Below are 17,729 nucleotides of genomic sequence, written 5' to 3' on the forward strand. Positions count from 1 at the left end.
AGGATTTGGATCTCAGCATCTTTTTGTGCAATTAGTTCAGTGCCTGAATTTTATAAGACTGAATTGGATCGAACTAGATGGGACATCCTACCCTTTGGTTTGCCATCTATAAATAACAAGAACCACAAGCTAAACCTTTGTCATACCAAAATAGCCTAAATATAAACCAATATATTCATCAAACACATTATTAATATAAAACCCTAATTGTTTCATATTGCCACGATCAAAGCTCTAGATTTAATGTCCACAATCAACAAAGCTCTAGATTCAAGAAACTTAGACATCCTTTGATTAGGATTTCAAGAACTTTCATGGACAACAAAGCTCTAGATTCTAGAAACTTGAATCCTTCAATAAGAACTTCACTAACCTGATCAATTTTCAAAGCCTCATTCTTGATACAGAGGATGACTTCCTCATTGTAAGACATCGGCAAGAGATATAGATTTCATAGAGGTTGTAACTCGAAACTGGCAGAGAAGTTTCAAGTGTGTACTCAACAGATTCTATTTCGACAGCACTTGAGAAATGGGAACAGCAGGGATTAAGATAGATATGAATCAAAGATGAGCAGGTTGGGGAGGAGGGGGTGGGAGGTTGACTAGAGTCGAAGAAATGAGCAAGGCATCCTCATCCCTTCTTTGGTTAGTCTAGGCTGGCCAGTTGTTTTCTTGGGAGGAAACCCTATCCTACAAATAGACCAAGACCCCTATTGGCCAATCTGATCTTGCTCACATCTGTTGCACCCAACATGAGTCAAAGGTCCTTAGCATAACCTAGCCTAGCCTACCTACTAAACCAAAAAGACCATTAAAGAATAAGGTAAACCTGAAGCATCCTAGGAAGCACGAACAAAATTTAACAAAGTTCAATGTACTATTGTCAATACAAGACCCTGCATTTGGGAGCATGGATTCGGGGCTTGAATTTGGATTCTTAAATTTGGACAAAATATAATAAATAAATAAATAAAAACTATATTAAATTTATTTTAAAACCCACACAAATTCAAATCCAAGCCAAAACAGAAAATATGGATATGGGCAATCCTACTTTATGCACATATCGGAGTAACAAGAACAATGAAAAGTCCTCACATCTTTTTGGACAAGTATGATGCTATATTCATCAATCAATCTGTAACAATAACCACCAATCATCTACCATCAGTAATCCAATGCCCAAAGTAATAAATTGTAGGTTGACAAACAGCTTAAATTCAAAAATATATGAAAGAAAATTTGTTACAACCAGACAGGCAAATAAAAGGATGCCTTGGTGTTAGGAAGAAGGAATTTGAAAGAAACAAAAAATCAAAAGAAAAAAACCGATATTACAGTCATATAATTCTACATTCTACTTCACAAGCCTAGAAAAATACTATATAAGAGAACTAAATATAATTACATTTAATGAAGTATACCGTGCAGGTCAGTCAAATTCCTAGAGGAGCTTTGTCATCTGGCCCAGCAAGCACAATCTAGCATTTAAAGCTATGTCAGGTAATAATTCTTGCAATGAAGAATAAAATTGAATGGGGGAAAGAAAAAGAATTAAAGCAAGCTGGTAATGAATTATAACAGCTCTCAAAATCAGTCACATAGATATGAGTGTCAGTGTGTGTATCCACATGCACACCCAATAAACATGTTTGAGAATTACTTACATTGCAGTCGAAAGCAAACCTCCTAGCCAGCATAATGGCTGCATTTCTCTCTCTCTCTGATTCAAATGCTAAGGCAAAGGAAAGCTCTTTCTTCGCTTGCCAAAACAGTGCCTGCACAGCAGCATTACCGCCACCTCTGACTCCACATAACTACAAGATCAAGACAAGGTTTTAACATTTGTCAATTTTCCATTAAAAAGAGAACTGAAATTTAATTTTGGCAGACAAGCCCATGCCAAACAAATAAAAAATCTTTCTTTTGGAAGATGAATCCTTTGTGGATAACAGCAGATAAAAAAGAGCAGATCATTTAAATACCAAGACTAAATTGGGTATTCAATAATATAACTACCTTAGTTATCAGCAACCATAACTCCCAACATGAGAGAGAAGGATGTTATAATTATTCAATCCACCAAAGATACCTTAATAGTTCTAACCATCTAGAAGGCCATATCCAGCATTGGTCATGCTGAGCAGGTTCTTGGGCATGGTGATACGTAGATGGTCCCAATCATCAATGTTTTTTTGGATAAAGCAGTCGCCATTAACACTACTTGCACTCACAGTTTTGTCAAGCCAATATGGTTGATCCAAGCAATGGCCTCATGGTTCAAGGAATATATCCTATAACTTCAACATGCCCATTCTCTAGAAAAACTCCTTTAGCATAAATGTCATAAAAGATCAACTATCTGGTCCAATTGAATAATTGAGCAATCACACCAAAGCTCAAGGCTTGGTGCTTAATAGTGATCCTACTAAAAGGTGGAAAACAAAGAAAGGTAAATCTGCATTAGGGACAGCGCAATTGTGGGATGGATTTTGTGTAGTTAAAGGAAATGGTGTTGTGTAGGATCTCTCTCTCTCTCTCATGCATGAATACATGCATGGACGCACATATGCAACATGCACATGCTACAGAACAAACTGATAGCATATTTATTATGAAATTAGCAAAAAGATAATTGCAAAAAGACACAAGCGTGTTGGAAAAACACACTCCACTGTCCACAGCACTTGGGAGGCTGGGCCTTGAGCAGCCAGTAAATAAAAAAATCAGGGATTTTCTTTGTAAATTTTCCCCCTTTCTGCTGTCCCTGCACAATTAGAAATCCTTTTTCTGAAGATTCTAGACTTCATGCGAATGTACCCCACTTTTAATTCCAACTCAGGCTTTCCTGTTGCAATGGATTTTTCCCCCAAATACAGAGATTTAATTCATATACCTGCATAGAAGTAGAATAGTACTCTTTCGCAATTGTTGCCTTTGCTTTGCAAAGCTTTATCCTCATCTTTCCCACATGAAGTACATGAATAGACTCTGATGGATGATCTGTACCATTCATCTGGGTAATAACCACCTACAAATGAACAAAACAAGCGTCAAAAGAAATTTTGCAATAGAGTTACAGCTGAATAATGTTTAGTACACATCGCATGAATCCATACGAATGGACAAACTGAAATCAATAAATATATTTTACTTGAAAAGGCCAACAATTTCAGATTAAATATGACCAAAATGACAAACCACCGAAACTTGAATTAGTTCCCTTCAGAAACCTCATCCTCCAAGGTTTCTGCAAGTACACTTACACCCGTGTCAGGTTTATTCCTCAAGTTAGATGTGAAGTAAATCATTCCATTTCTAGAACCTTCCAAGGTGTTCAATTCTATGAACCAAGGTACAACAACAAGAACAAAACCAAGCCTTAGTCCCACTAAGTGCGGTCGGCTATATGAATCATTTTCCGCCAATTTATGCGATCATGGACCATTTCTTTTGATAGATTCAAGGATATTAAATCCTTACTTACTATCTCCTCCCAAGTTATTTTAAGTCTACCCCTACCCTTTCTACTGCCCCCCCACAGTAACTAAGTCACTCTTTCTCACAGATACACTATAAGGCCTATGTTGCAAATGTTCATACCATCTGAGTCGTCCCCCCCTTATCTTATCTTCTATAGGAGCTACACCTAACTTACCATGAATATGTTCATTCCTTAATTTATCTTTCAATGTTATACCACTCATCCATCTAAGCATTCTCATCTCTGCAACTTTTACTTTTTAGATATTATGTTTCTTCGTCGCCCAACATTCCGATCCATATAGCATAGCTAGTCTTATAGCTATCCAATAAAACTTCTCTTTCAATTTTAAGGGTATTCTACGATCACATAGCACACTTGAAGCATTTCTCCATTTTACCCAACCTGCTTTAACTTTATGCATTACATCATCTTCAATTTCTCCTTCAACTTGCATAATAGATCCAAGGTATCGAAATCTACAAGTGCTATTTATTTCATCATCAAGTTTAACTTTGTCTCCAATATTCCTCCTATCATTACTAAAATTACATTTCATATATTCTATTTTATTTCTACTTATCCTAAAGCCTTTAAATTCCAAAACTTCTCTCCATAATTCTAACTCAGTCTCTACTCTGTCCCTAGTTTCGTCAATTAATACAATATCATCTACAAACAACACACACCATGGAACCTCCTTTTCAATACTCTTAGTTAATTGGTCCATCACTAAAGCAAAAAGATAAGGACTCAAAGCAAATCCTTGATGTACACCTATGGTAATTGGAAATTCTCTAGTTTCTCCATCTATAGTCCTTACACTAGTCATTACTTCATCATACATATCCTTAATGACATCGGTATACCTACAACATACACTTTTTTTTCTAAAACCCACCATAGAACTTCCCTAGGTATCCTATCATATGCTTTCTCAAGGTCAATAAATATCATATGCAAGTCCCTCTTCTTTTCCCTAAACTTTTCCATTAATCTTCTTAAAAGATAAATAGCTTCGATGGTAGATCTCCCAGGCATAAAACCAAATTGATTTTCTGAGATCTTTGTTTTTAACCTTAATCTTTGTTCAATTACCCTTTTCCATAGTTTCATCGTATAACTCATAAGTTTAATTCCACGATAGTTATTACAATTTTGAATATCTCCTTTATTTTTGTATATAGGTATTAAAGTGTTTTTCCTCCATTCATCTGGCATTTTCTTAGCTTTTACAATTCTATGAACCAAGGTGCTTAGGAGAAAAACCAAGGAAAGAAAATATGAAAATACATAGTTTACACCCATCAGGTAAATCATGAGTTCGAAAAACCATCTAGGAGGAACAAAAAAAAAATATGAAAAAACATATGCAATCTGTATATTTCTCTAACTCAAACCCTGCAGTAGTCTCCTGAATTTTTATGACCACAAATCCAGCTATCCACACAGAATTTTCAGTACTCGTTATTGCAAAGTCAAAAATATTACCTCAATTAAGCATGGGTTTAAAAACAACCATTCCTCTTATTGTCAGGCATCCCCTTCACTGTTACACCACAAAATATTGAAGTTTCCACAACTCCAGCCCTACAGTAGTCTCCTGAATTTTTATGACCACAAATCTAGCTATTCACACAGAATTTTCATTACTCGTGATTGCAAAGTCAAAAATTTTACCTCATTTAAGCATGGATTTGAAAACAACCATTCCTCTTATTGTCAGGCATCCCCTTCATTGTTACACCACAAAATATTGAAGTTTCCACAACTCACAACAGCCATTTGTAGTCCATTCCTGTTACTCCCCTCAATCTATGAATCGCATAAAATAGTTTTTCGCCAACACATTTTACCTTTTGTTTTACCCTTTTTTTTTGGATTTTTGTGTGGGAGAGGGGTGTGGGGTGATTTCAAGCTCCCAAGCTAAATTTCTCACATTTGCATCAAAGGTGAATGAAAATCAAAATTGAGATAAAACTGATTGAAGCAAAATAAAAATTTTCCTATTTTCAAATAAGTTAAATAAATAAAGCTTACAAATTGTATTTCTCAACTAAAGCCCAAATCTACAGTCTTTAAATGCTTAATAGAAGTCTAGGAGCTCATGTTCCAGGATGGGTTCCATGAAATACCGTAGTCTCTCTTTTCTTCTTTTTACTTTATTCTTTAAAGAACAACGGTTTTTTGTCATTTGAGTTTGACATGCACGGATCAATATTATAATTTAGTTAATGCCACTTTTATATTTAATTTTTTATTAAAAAATTGATAAATTTACTTTGAAGTTGTTATTTATATTAGTTTGATTGCTAGCGGCTTAACAATATCAATTTTTATCACTAGGATTAGAGCATTGCATTTGAATGGTAAATTATTTTAAATTTTTTTAAAAAAATATTTAGTTTTTGACTTAGATTAGTGATGCAACAAGAAAAAAAAAAAATTGTAATTTTGCTTATATTCTCCTCTTCTTTATTTAGGATTCTTTTTATAAGAATCATGTCTTTAAAATTTTAAGATTTTTCCTTTAGGAAATTAGTGTTTAGGTTATTTCAGTTTCTAAAATTATTTTTCATGTTTTCCAAGTATCATAACTCAATAAAAGGCTCCTACATTTTAATTAGAGTGCAATTAGAATTGATTTTTGTTGAAGCTTGATGCTGCATATATGCCAAGTTAATATCTTTTGTAGAAGAGTTAATATGAGTGCATTGCCTTGAAAGATGCATTTCCCTTTTTTCTTTTATTCACTGATCTCTCAAAATTTTATCCATCTTCTTTTTCAGAAGCATAATCTTGTTGCCAAAAATATCCTTGCCTCTGAAAACTAAACAAAACATGTGGGGGAAAATAGTGTAAATGCAATAAATAAATAAAAATTATAGCGTGTATGCGTCTCTTGTGTGTGTCCTAAAACTCATACTCTTGCCAAGTGTATAATATATCATTCAAAGGAAAAACAAGTCTAGCTTCTAATGAAATATAGGAATGAAATCATAAGCTTAGAATTTCTAGATAACAAAGGTCCAATTGATTGAAATCATTAAATGAACAAAAAATAGTACCTATAACGTACAAAATTTCAGTCAACAAATCACAAGGCCACAATTTACTACATTATTCAAAATGCAAAAAGATAGTGTTTAAATTGAAACAACTTAAATAATCTATTTTCAGACACTAATAAAAAATCAAATAATTTTTTTTAATCAACTATATTGTATGTATCACTTTATAATGTCATTTAAACAATATTCCAATATTCTGTAAATTAAAAGTAGTCATAGTTGGATGCAATATGCTGCGCTAAACTTCAAAAATATCAAGAAAACCTTAAGTCCCACTAAGTGGGGTCGGATAAATGAATCCTTTTCCGCCAAAAGACTGGAAAACATCCATAATGCAAAACTAGTAAGAAAGGATAAAACAATTATTAAACTTATTTGTAATGAATAAAAAAAGGAAAATAAAATATAAGAGTTCGTGGAATAAAAGCCAGGACCTAACAACTCAATTAAGCCCAAAAAGGAAAAAAACAGCAAATTTATCATTTTTTCTTTTGTTCTTTTGTAAGCTACAACATACTGTAAAATATATACAATAAACTACATAACGTAAAAAAGAAAACTCTAAGAAACTACAATAGGAAGCAGCAAGGTATAGCAAAACGACAAAAATCCTCTTTTTTCTCTTCCAGTTATGGATAACCAAGTTGCCATTAATTTACTTATAGTGTGTGTAAATAAGTGCACATGACAAAGCAATATAAATCATCTAATTGCTAAATTCTCCCTCATTTAAAAATAACATATCAAATCCAATCAAATACAACCGCCCCCTCTGCTCCAAAAACAAAAACAAAAATAAAAACAAAAAAAACTACTGTGATAACTAATAGAGTACAAGATTCTCAAACAAATTAAACCATCTTTGTCACCTATTTGATCCAACTTACAATAAAGTTGCACAACATTTAACCTCAATTTCATAAAATAAAGGGAAAAAAAAAAGGAATATCTTCAAAAAATTAAACTAGACCATATCAGGATGGACTATGATATGCATCTTACTACCAATGAATAAAAGCACTACGGAGGTTTAATTCTATAAGGATTTTCAAATGCAATTTATTTAGTTTTAAGTAACCATACAGAAAATAACAACTTTGTTAACAGTGTCATGTAGTACACCTGAACCAACTTTTGAAAAACTAGAAATATCAATGACTTGCATACCAAGAAGCATATTTTTCCAAATCTAAAGGCATTCCCTTATAAGTTATAAGCTTCTATCCACTTTTCTTCTTCGGATTTATCTTGAATTAATATTTTTCGAGTCTAACAATTACATACTAACTTGAAACCAACTCATATGCAATGGCATGTGGAGAGAGAGAGAGAGAGAGAGAGAGATTTATGAATCTTAAATATTTAATTTTTAAGTTTATTAAATGATAATTTTTATTCGAAGTTCCAATTGACACATGGGAATTTTAATTGGGCTCTATTTTCCTTGCAATGAGGAAAATGTCCAGATGAATGTAACATGTCATATACTGACCCCATGATACCTCTAGTGACAACATTGGAACAAGTCCTAAGATTCATTCACCGCAGACCCATCTGCATTTTTTATGATGAGGTAAGCACTGCAGACAGTAAAGGTCACTCAAGTGGCATACCTCTTAAGATAGGAATGGTATAAGATCATGGGATGAGCAGCGATTATTAGGATTCCATTAGCATCTGGGGTGTTTTTTCACCACCACCACCACCCCTGGGGCGCTTCCCCTTAGATCTGAACTTTATCTTTCAAATTCTTCTCTTCTCTTCTCATCTCTTCTTCATCTGCCCCTTTTAGCTTCTCTTACCCTCGTGTCTTCTGTCTTCACCTACGTCTTTCTTTTTTTCTGCTTGGCTCCTCACCTTCTTTCTAACTCAACTCCCTCTTTCAACTTCTTTTCTCTGTTATCTTTCTTTCACTCCTCTTTCTTATTCCTAAAGTTCACAACTTCACATTGCAATAATACCACTCTTTATCTACTTATCAATCTTTCCTCTTTCGACCCTTCCATATATTCATGAAAGCCCTCTGCCCTGGATTACATTATCTTCATATCATGGCCTTGTGGGAACTGACAACCTTACTACTTAATTTTGCCAAACCTAAATAAATCTCAGTATGTGGTGATTGCAAGAATTATACAGATTCAAAACGTGTTTGATTAAATACAAACCGAAGCTTGGAGATGTTCGTAATATTGGGCATTGTTGTTTAGAAAATATGAAATAAAGAAGCTATAAAGAGATTGAGGTGTGCTTCAAATGTTGTGGAATTTCAGCAAGCAAGGACGGCAGCCCACTTGCATGAAAGGCCCTAAACCTCCAAATGGCTCCACTCTAGGCGGTGGTGGGCCAAGCTGAAAATTGGCACCCAAAGTTTGTGATGATGATACTTACCAAATAAGATTACTTGGAATCAGTTAAGTTCATCTTCATTCTATGTAAAAATTCTTCCTAAATGGAGAAACTTAAGTGAATGAAAGGTATATTAAATTTATTTACTGAGCTTGTGGCTGCTCACCCAATTTCTAACAATTGTACACAATTCTACATGATTATAATTTAATTATTTTATGTTGTACAAGTTATTTGGAGATGGCATGCTTAAGTGGATGATAGGTTCCATGTTTATTCACAGTAAATTGCTCAAAAGACACTGTAGGCATTTGGTAATCCAAGAGTCAAACTACCTTTATTTTCTCATTATATCACCAGATTTTTCTTATTTTTAAAGATCCAGAGAGAAGGCTAGATCAACTAATGCACAAGTTTCTTTCCTATTTTTCCTTTTCTTAGGAGGGAGTATTAGGGTGATCGTTTTTGTTTCACAATCATTAACATCATACTGCATTAACTATCTACATTAAACAGACATGTCGAATTCTTATATAAATACCATACATGCTCTTATGGGAGGGTTGCTATAAGACAGTGGCAGTATTTTTCTTGTTTTCTTTTGTTTCAAGTTGATGTTCTATTTTTTCTTCCTCAATCCAAAAGATTGGGGGGGGGGGGGGGGTACCCAATCTTCCTCACAATCCAAAATTTCGAACTCTTTCAAAAGTTCAAAGTGAACAAAGTATCCATGATTCATTGATTCTCCTTAAAACAAATGTTATCATGTGCTGCCCTCAATATAATAAATTATAATAAATGATGTGCAAAGTAAAAAAAATTGATAATTACATCATAAATATTGAATACCTGTTGAACGATTTGAGTTGACATAATACTAAAAAACAGAATTTTCAATGGGTTAATCAACATACATTGAATTCAGTGTCATGTTTCCGCACAAGAGCCTCCACATAGCTTCCCAAACCCGCAGCTGTTTATATAAATAAAAAAATTCATTTTTCTCCAAAAATTCATACAATTGTACAATCACACATATATTTGCACAATTAAATAGTAAACCAGAGGAAAAATAGGGAAAGAAAACAAAATTGTGTATTAAAAAACTTAAAAAATTGTAAAAAGCACAAATAGGGGCTGGTGTTTCAAATATAGTTGAAGAAGAAACATGAAGAACTAACCTGGATCGATTGGCCCAGTGGTTCTCACAGTAATTTTTTGGCCATCTAAAATAATATCCGCTTCCAAGATTCGCCCAACATCAAAAGGCTCTGGAGCATAAACTAATTTGGTGGCCCCTGGCATAGGAGAAGTTAAATCAATACAGACATCATAAAAATTAGGCATTAGCATTTCCACTTTCAACAGCTCCAACCATCTGAATCAATTCCAAAAAATAGTATATTCAATCGACAGAAGTGAAACTTCCACTAGGCATTTTGGGCATAAAGGATATAATATAGTGTAAAATTGTATAATATAAATACACACACATATGTGATTATATATGGAGCCTCTTCATGTAGTGCAATTCCACCTTCCAGTGATCTAATAATCAACTTTGATATTGTCATAAGAGTACGAGGAATATATCTACGGCAGAATATTTCAGAATAAGGCCATCAATGCATCAATTAGGAACTAAATTTCAATCAAATTAAATTGGATAATTTAAATATAAAAACTTAACAAAAAAAATCTCATTATGAAAATCTAAATCTAAATATAATTGATTTAATATCTAATCTGCATAGATTCAAAACCAGCATCATTCTCCCCAGCAGGAAAGAAGGAACCTTGAGTTTTCAAGCAGTGAGTAGTTAGAATCTTTATATGTGAATATGCACAAGTACATGCACAAGTACGAAGCCTTGAAGCTAGAATGATTTGACTTTAGAGAGGAGATATGAAGCTGAAGAAATCCATCTTCATCAGTTCTCTCTGCTATGACAATGTCAATAGTTGACATAAGTTGCACACCCTCCTTCAGTCCAACTTGTTCGTACCCCGCTTCAATCTCTATTGTCTTCAATCTGCTCTATTAAGTCTCCTTAACCTCTTCTTCCTCTAGACAGACTCTCTCATATTCCCCATGCTTATACTAGGCTCCTTTACTTCAACATTACAAATTTACAATCTGTGACGTGTGATGTCTTGAAGAATCAAGACCTTAGATTCTTCAAAATTAACTCCATGAATTTCATCATGATGTTTGCTCTTGCATCATTTTTTATGGATTTTGGTTCTGGATCTTTAGCAGGCATGTCAACTCCTTGTCATGAAACATTAGGAGATCAGTATACCTCTTTTTTGAGCCTTCAAAGGGGAAAACAAAAAAACAAAAAAAAAACAAAACAAAACAAAACAATGTCCATTGAGCTTGTCCCACATTGCATTCATCCCTCTTCCAATTTTTTGCTCCTTAATGTGTTACAAAATATTGACCACTAAAATATTTAAATTACAAGGAAGGAGGAAATCTTTCAGGACAATCCTTGAGTCTTGAATAAGTTACTCATTTGCACCTTAAAAGCATTGATATCAACCTGAAATTTTTTGAAACTCATCCCATAGGGAATTCTAATGTGAGGCCCATCCAATCAATCACCTGCAGGTAGGGTTTTTGCGTGGCTTTTGCAGGCTTGAAGTTAATAAAAAATAAAGGTTTTTAAGGTTATGTCTAGAGTAGGGAAAAAAAAAAAAAGGTTTACTAAGGTTTGATTATTGGGATTTTTAACATAGAGACTTGGGAAATAAAGGTAGAGCTTACAGTCAGAAGGGTGGGACAATAATTTCTTTGATGTTGAAAGAAAAGGAAAGAATTGTAAATAGCAAGTTGGTCACCAAAGAACAACACATCACAATGAATATGAGAGAGAGAGAGAGAGAGAGAGAACAAAATCATTCCAGTCTTTATTCCTCAATAGCCAAAGTAACTCATAGTTTCACTAATCAAAGGCCTACTTAGTATAAGATTATAAAATTTATATGCTCTTAGACTCGGTGACCAAATAAGACCAATGACCACGCAAACCAAGGCCACACGAAAGGTTATGGAACATTCATTTCAGAAAACAAGCCTATGGTACAAGGATGCAAGGAGATTAGAACAGAAGCATCATCTAGAAAGTGTCTTATGTAAAAATTGACAAATATATGATATATGTATTAAACTATTACTACATGTGTGTGTGTGTATATTCTAGACAATAAGTATTGAATTATATGTCTTGCACATAAAGAAACACAATTAGATAAACGTGCATAACAAAGCCAAAGAGGTTGTAAATATACATTGTAATTTCATATCTCTTCAGGGAATGAGGGAAGTTGTTAAATTGCATTGTAATTTTTCATGTGCCTGATGCAACCTAGTTCAGGAAATGAATAAAAACCTTAGTGTGGGGGAGCGTAAGGTCTAGGAACAGTAGGGTTATAAACCTATTAAAAAGTTGAAGTTTGATAAGTTTAAGCTTAAACAGTGGAATAAATAGGTTCTTTGAGAACATCAAAGATGTGAAAAATGCCACCTTCTCTAAAATGGAAAGTCTAGATAGGCTGGAGAAATGTGGCTCGTTAGATGAGGATATGGCTAGAAGGGCTCTTTTCAAAGATTGGAGATGTTATTATCAAGGGATGACGTGAGTTGGCACCAGAAATCGAGGGTGAAGAGGGTGATGAAGGGGGACTGTGTCAAGTGGGAGGGAAGCAGGAGGAAAGGCCTCATTGAAGATTTTTCCTTCAAGAATTTGTATACAAAGGGGTGCCCAAAATGTTGGAGGCCATTTATTGGAGTCCCCTTGAGCCAAATTCAGCTCAGTGGCTCGAGAGGCCTTTCAAAGTTGAAGAAATTAAAAAAATCAATGCTTGAGATGAGCAGACAGAAAGCTGCTAGTTTTGATTGTTTCACAATGGCTTTCTTTCACAATAGCTGGGAATTTACATTGTGATTTTTATTTTTATTTTTTGAGAAATTTAATCATAATAGGGCGGTAGCACTAGTGTGAACTCAACTTTTCTAGCCCTCATCCTTAAAGAAGTCCATGAGTGGTGAGGGACTTTAGGCCCATAAGTTTGGTCACTAGCCTCCATAAGATTCTCTCAAAAGTCTTGCCAAAAGAGAGAGAGGTTTCGCTCGAAGCATTGCCATGCCTGAGTTTTTGTTCATTAAAGACAAATAAACCCTTCATGCAGTATTGGTTTCCAATGAGATGGCTGAGGACATGAGGAGGATGGGGAGGAGGGGGGCTTACTTTAAGTTAAATTTTGAGAAAGCTTATGATCTGGTCGACTGGGTTTTCTTGGTAAGGAAAGGTTTTGGGACTGTGCGGAGAAGTGGATTGGCGGCTGCTTGAGTTTGACCTATTTGTCAATTATTGTTAATGGTCAGCCTAGCAAGTGGTCTAGGGCTTCCAAGGGTCTTAGGGAAGGGGATCCTTTGTCCCAATTTTTGTTTACTTTAGTGGATGTTTTGAGCAGAATGTTTTTGCACAGCCAGAGTCAGGGGCAAGAGGTTTACGAAAGGTTATTACCTTTTTCAAAGTTATAGAAAACATTTCAGGTTCAAAAATATAACTTGTCCAAGAGTTGGGTGGCAGGCACTAAAATGGGAGGTAGGGATTTAGAGAGGTTTAAGGTCTTGGCGTGTTGCATCTCTTTAGATTGGCTGCTCTCCTATGTTGGTCTCCCTCTCAAATGCAACTTCAACTCTGTGGACCTTCAGAGATCCCATAATTGAGAGGATGGCTACGAGGTCGAAGGGGTTAAAGGCGTAATTCTCTCTTGGAGGTTGTATTACTCTCATTTATACCTCCCTTTCCAACTCGCCCATTATTTCTTATCTCTTTTTAGATTTCCCACAAGTGTCAACAAGGCTGTTGAGAAGTTGATGTATGACTTCCTTTGGTCTGGGCAAGGGAAGAGTAAGACAGATCATTGTTAGCTGGGATACTGTTAGGAGATGCAAATCGAAAAGGGCCCAAGCCTTAGCAATGTGGTTTCTAAAAACATCTCTCTAGTTGGAAAATGTTTCTGGAAGTTCCCAAGGTTAGTTCCCTCTGGCACAAGGTATAATAAGCATAGGGTCCACCAGGTTGGGCACTAGACAAAGAGGCATTGTTTCTCATGCAAGCCCATCGAAGTTTGTTTCCTAGATTGCTTGCTTGTTCTTTCTGTTACCCGGTTTAGAGTGGGTAATGGCAATAAGTTCGGTTCTGGGGGGATATTAATGCTGCTGAGGGATTATAGGAGTTGTGGTGCTCAATTTCTCACCACCTTGCTCAATGTGTCAGATTCTCATGTTCCTTCAACTAAGGGTGATGAGAGAGTTAGGAGGGAATTCTTCAGGTCTCTTTACTACTAAACCTTTTTTCCTTCCCCTTTTAAAAACTCCCTCCACCAATCATTTTCCCTGGAACAACATCATTTGGTTCATTTCGATTGTATCTTACAATAGGCTTAATAAGCACAATTTGCTGCAAGTGCAAAAGACCCTACAAGGAAGGCCCTCGACCTTGATATGTACTCCATGAGATGTAACTACAATAAAACAAACACATATTTTCCTTCATTTCTGGGTGGCAAACTATCTTTAGAGTGCTCTTTTCTCTTGTTTGACGAAGCTTGGTTGGCTCCTCAGGTCATAGGAGATTCTTGCAGAGCTTTTGGGATTTTGGCAAAACCAAAGAAGGAATTTTTTTATGGAAATGTGCAGGTTTTGCTACCTTTTGGTGCCTCTTTTTGGGCTCATTCATTTGAGTTTTTTTTGGGGCATATCGCTGCCTGACCTGCAAAGGGATTGGAGGGCAGCTCTTTTGTAATTAATTAAAGCTCTTCGTTTGTTTGTTTTTTTTTTTTTTCAAAGATATCTTGTTATCTAGTGTTGTACTTTATTTTCCTGGTAATACATATATATTTTCCTCATCCAAAAGTATTCATCTCTATTTATAACAAAAAATAATGAATTATTTGCTCTACCAAAAGTATTTTGTCATTTATAATGACAGAAAAAAGGATGTATCATCACAAGAGCAACAAGCTATCATGATTGAAGTGATATTCCATCAAGATTTTAAGGAACGCTGAATTGATCAAGGTTCTGAAACTGAGCATCACCTAGTGTAGGAGCATCCAGTAACTAAGGCATGTTACTCCACCAATAAAAATATCACATATAAGAATAAGATATTTCAAAGCTTATAATACTAAATTGAAAAATAATACTGAATTCCTATAATGTCCCCCCCCCCCCCCCCCCCCCAAAAAAAAAAAAAAAACCAACTTAGAGGCATTTAATTGGTGAGAAAGCCACTGACCCAAGTTGAGAACTTGATTGATAAGCCTGAGGCAGTTATTCCGCAATCAACTTAACAAATTTGTAAACTCCTTCCATATTTCAGCTACAAGGCTAATAAAAACAAAGAAAAAAAACAACACAACAACAAAACCAAGTCTTAGTCCCACTAAGTGCGGTCGGCTATATGAATCATTTTCCGCCAATTTATGCGATCATGGACCATTTCTTTTGATAGATTCAAGGATATTAAATCCTTACCCACTATCTCCTCTCAAGTTATTTTAGGTCTACCCCTACCCCTTCTACTGCCCCCCACAGTAACTAAGTCAGTCTTCCTCACAGGTGCACTATAAGGCCTACATTGCAAGTGTTCATACCATCTGAGTCGTCCCTCCATTATCTTATCTTCTATAGGAGCTACACCTAACTTACCACGAATATATTCATTCCTTAATTTATCTTTCAATGTTATACCACTCATCCATCTAAGCATTCTCATCTTGGCAACTTTTACTTTTTGGATATTATGTTTCTTCATCGCCCAACATTTCGATCCATATAGCATAGCTGGTCTTATAGCTGTCTTATAAAACTTCCCTTTCAATTTTAAGGGTATTCTACGATCACAGAGCACGCTTAAAGCACTTCTCCATTTTACCCAACCTGCTTTAACTTTATGCATTACATCATCTTCAATTTCTCCTTCAGCTTGCATAATAGATCAAAGGTATCGAAATCTACAAGTCTATTTATTTCTTCATCATCAAGTTTAACTTTGTCTCCAATATTCCTCCTATCATTACTAAAATTACATTTCATATATTCTGTTTTATTTCTAATTATCCTAAAGCCTCTAGATTCTAAAACTTCTCTCCATAATTCTAACTCAGTCTCTACTCCATCCCTAGTTTCGTCAATTTATACAATATCATCTGCAAACAACACACACCATGGAACCTCCTCTTGAATACTCTTAGTCAAATGGTCAATCACTAGAGCAAAAAGATAAGGACTCAAAGCAGATCCTTGATGTACACCTATGGTAATTGGAAATTCTCTAATTTCTCCATCTATAGTCCTTACACTAGTCATTACTCCATCGTACATATCCTGAATGACATCGGTATACCTACAACATACACCCTTTTTTTCCAAAACCCACCATAGAACTTCTCTAGGTATCCTATCATATGCTTTCTCAAGGTCAATAAATATCATATGCAAGTCCCTTTTCTTTTCCCTAAACTTTTCCATTAATCTTCTTAAAAGATAAATAGCTTCTATTGTAGATCTCCCAAGCATAAAACCAAATTGATTTTAATCTTTGTTAACTGCTCTTTCGCATAGTTTCATCATATGACTCATAAGTTTAATTCCACGATAGTTATTACAATTTTGAATATCTCCTTTATTTTCGTATATAGGTATTAAAGTATTTTTCCTCCATTCATCTGGCATTTTCTTAATTTTTACAATTGTATTAAATAAATTAGTTAACCATATAATTCCGTTATCACCCAAGCATTTCCAAACTTCAATTGGGATGTTATCTGGTCCCATAACTTTCCCATTTTTCATCTTTTTTAGTGCAAACTTAACTTCGTTAACTCTAATTTTGCGAATAAATCTTATATTTTTAGTTTTTTCCTCATTTGACAATTCTAAGTTTAAGCCTTCTATTTGGTTTTCGTTAAACAACTTGCTAAAGTAACTTCGCCATCTTTCTTTAATATCTTCGTCCTTAACCAAGACAATATCATCCTCACTTTTTATACATTTTACATTTTCTAAGTCCTTGCTCTTCCTTTCTCTAGCTTTAGCAAGTTTCAAAATATATCTTTCCCCTTCTTTTGTACCTAATCTATCATACAAACTATTAAATGATCTATATTTTCACTAACGACCCTTTTTGCATCTTTTCTTGCCTCCTTATATTTTTCAAAGTTATCTCTGTTTCTACATTTTTGCCATGTTTTATACCAAATTCTTTTTGTCTTTATGATTTTTTGTACATCTTTATCCCACCACCAACTTTCTTTGCTATTCGAGAATCTTCCCCTTGATTCATCTAAAACCTCTTTTGCTATCTTTTTAATAGAGCTAGCTAATTTATTCCAAAGAGTATTTGTATCTATCCCATCCTCTAAGGTCCAATCCCCATCTTTGATCATTTTATCTTTAAATTTTATTATATTTTCTCCTTTTAGGTTCCACCCTCTAGTTCTCCTACACTGGTTTATTTTATCTTTTTTATTCCATTTTTTAATACATATATCTAACACTAAGACTCTATGTTGTGTGGTTAGGCTTTCAACTCGAATAACTTTACAATCCTTGTATGATAAACGATCTACCCTCCTAGTTAAAAAAAAATCTATTTGACTTCTATTTTGTCCACTTTTAAAGATTATTAAGTGTTCTTCTCTCTTCTTAAAGCAAGTATTCATTATACTAAAATCATATAACATAGCAAAGTCTAAGATCATCTCCCTAGACTTATTTTTATCTTCATATCCATATCCTCTATG

At 34.6% G+C, this 17,729-nt stretch overlaps 1 protein-coding gene across 2 annotated transcripts in view; it reads right to left on the minus strand.

The window, feature by feature from the left end:
- Positions 1–1,204: 1,204 nt before the first annotated feature.
- LOC131149027 (stomatal closure-related actin-binding protein 1-like) overlaps positions 1,205–17,729 on the minus strand; it is a 47,856-nt gene continuing 31,331 nt past the window's right edge. Inside the window, exons 9-13 of one of the 2 annotated variants that reach the window (XM_058099065.1) lie at positions 10,088–10,204; positions 9,821–9,879; positions 2,899–3,033; positions 1,670–1,819; positions 1,205–1,483 (exon numbers count right to left, since the gene is read on the minus strand). In XM_058099065.1, coding sequence (XP_057955048.1) covers positions 1,439–1,483; positions 1,670–1,819; positions 2,899–3,033; positions 9,821–9,879; positions 10,088–10,204 — 506 coding nt within the window. In that variant the 3' untranslated portion in view covers positions 1,205–1,438. Of the gene's footprint in view, positions 1,820–2,898; positions 3,034–9,820; positions 9,880–10,087; positions 10,205–17,729 lie in introns of both variants that reach the window. The other variant, XM_058099064.1, reaches the window with a different exon arrangement.

Source organism: Malania oleifera, chromosome 2 (genome assembly GCF_029873635.1).
Source record: "Malania oleifera isolate guangnan ecotype guangnan chromosome 2, ASM2987363v1, whole genome shotgun sequence".
NCBI classification, from domain to species: Eukaryota; Viridiplantae; Streptophyta; class Magnoliopsida; order Santalales; family Ximeniaceae; genus Malania; species Malania oleifera.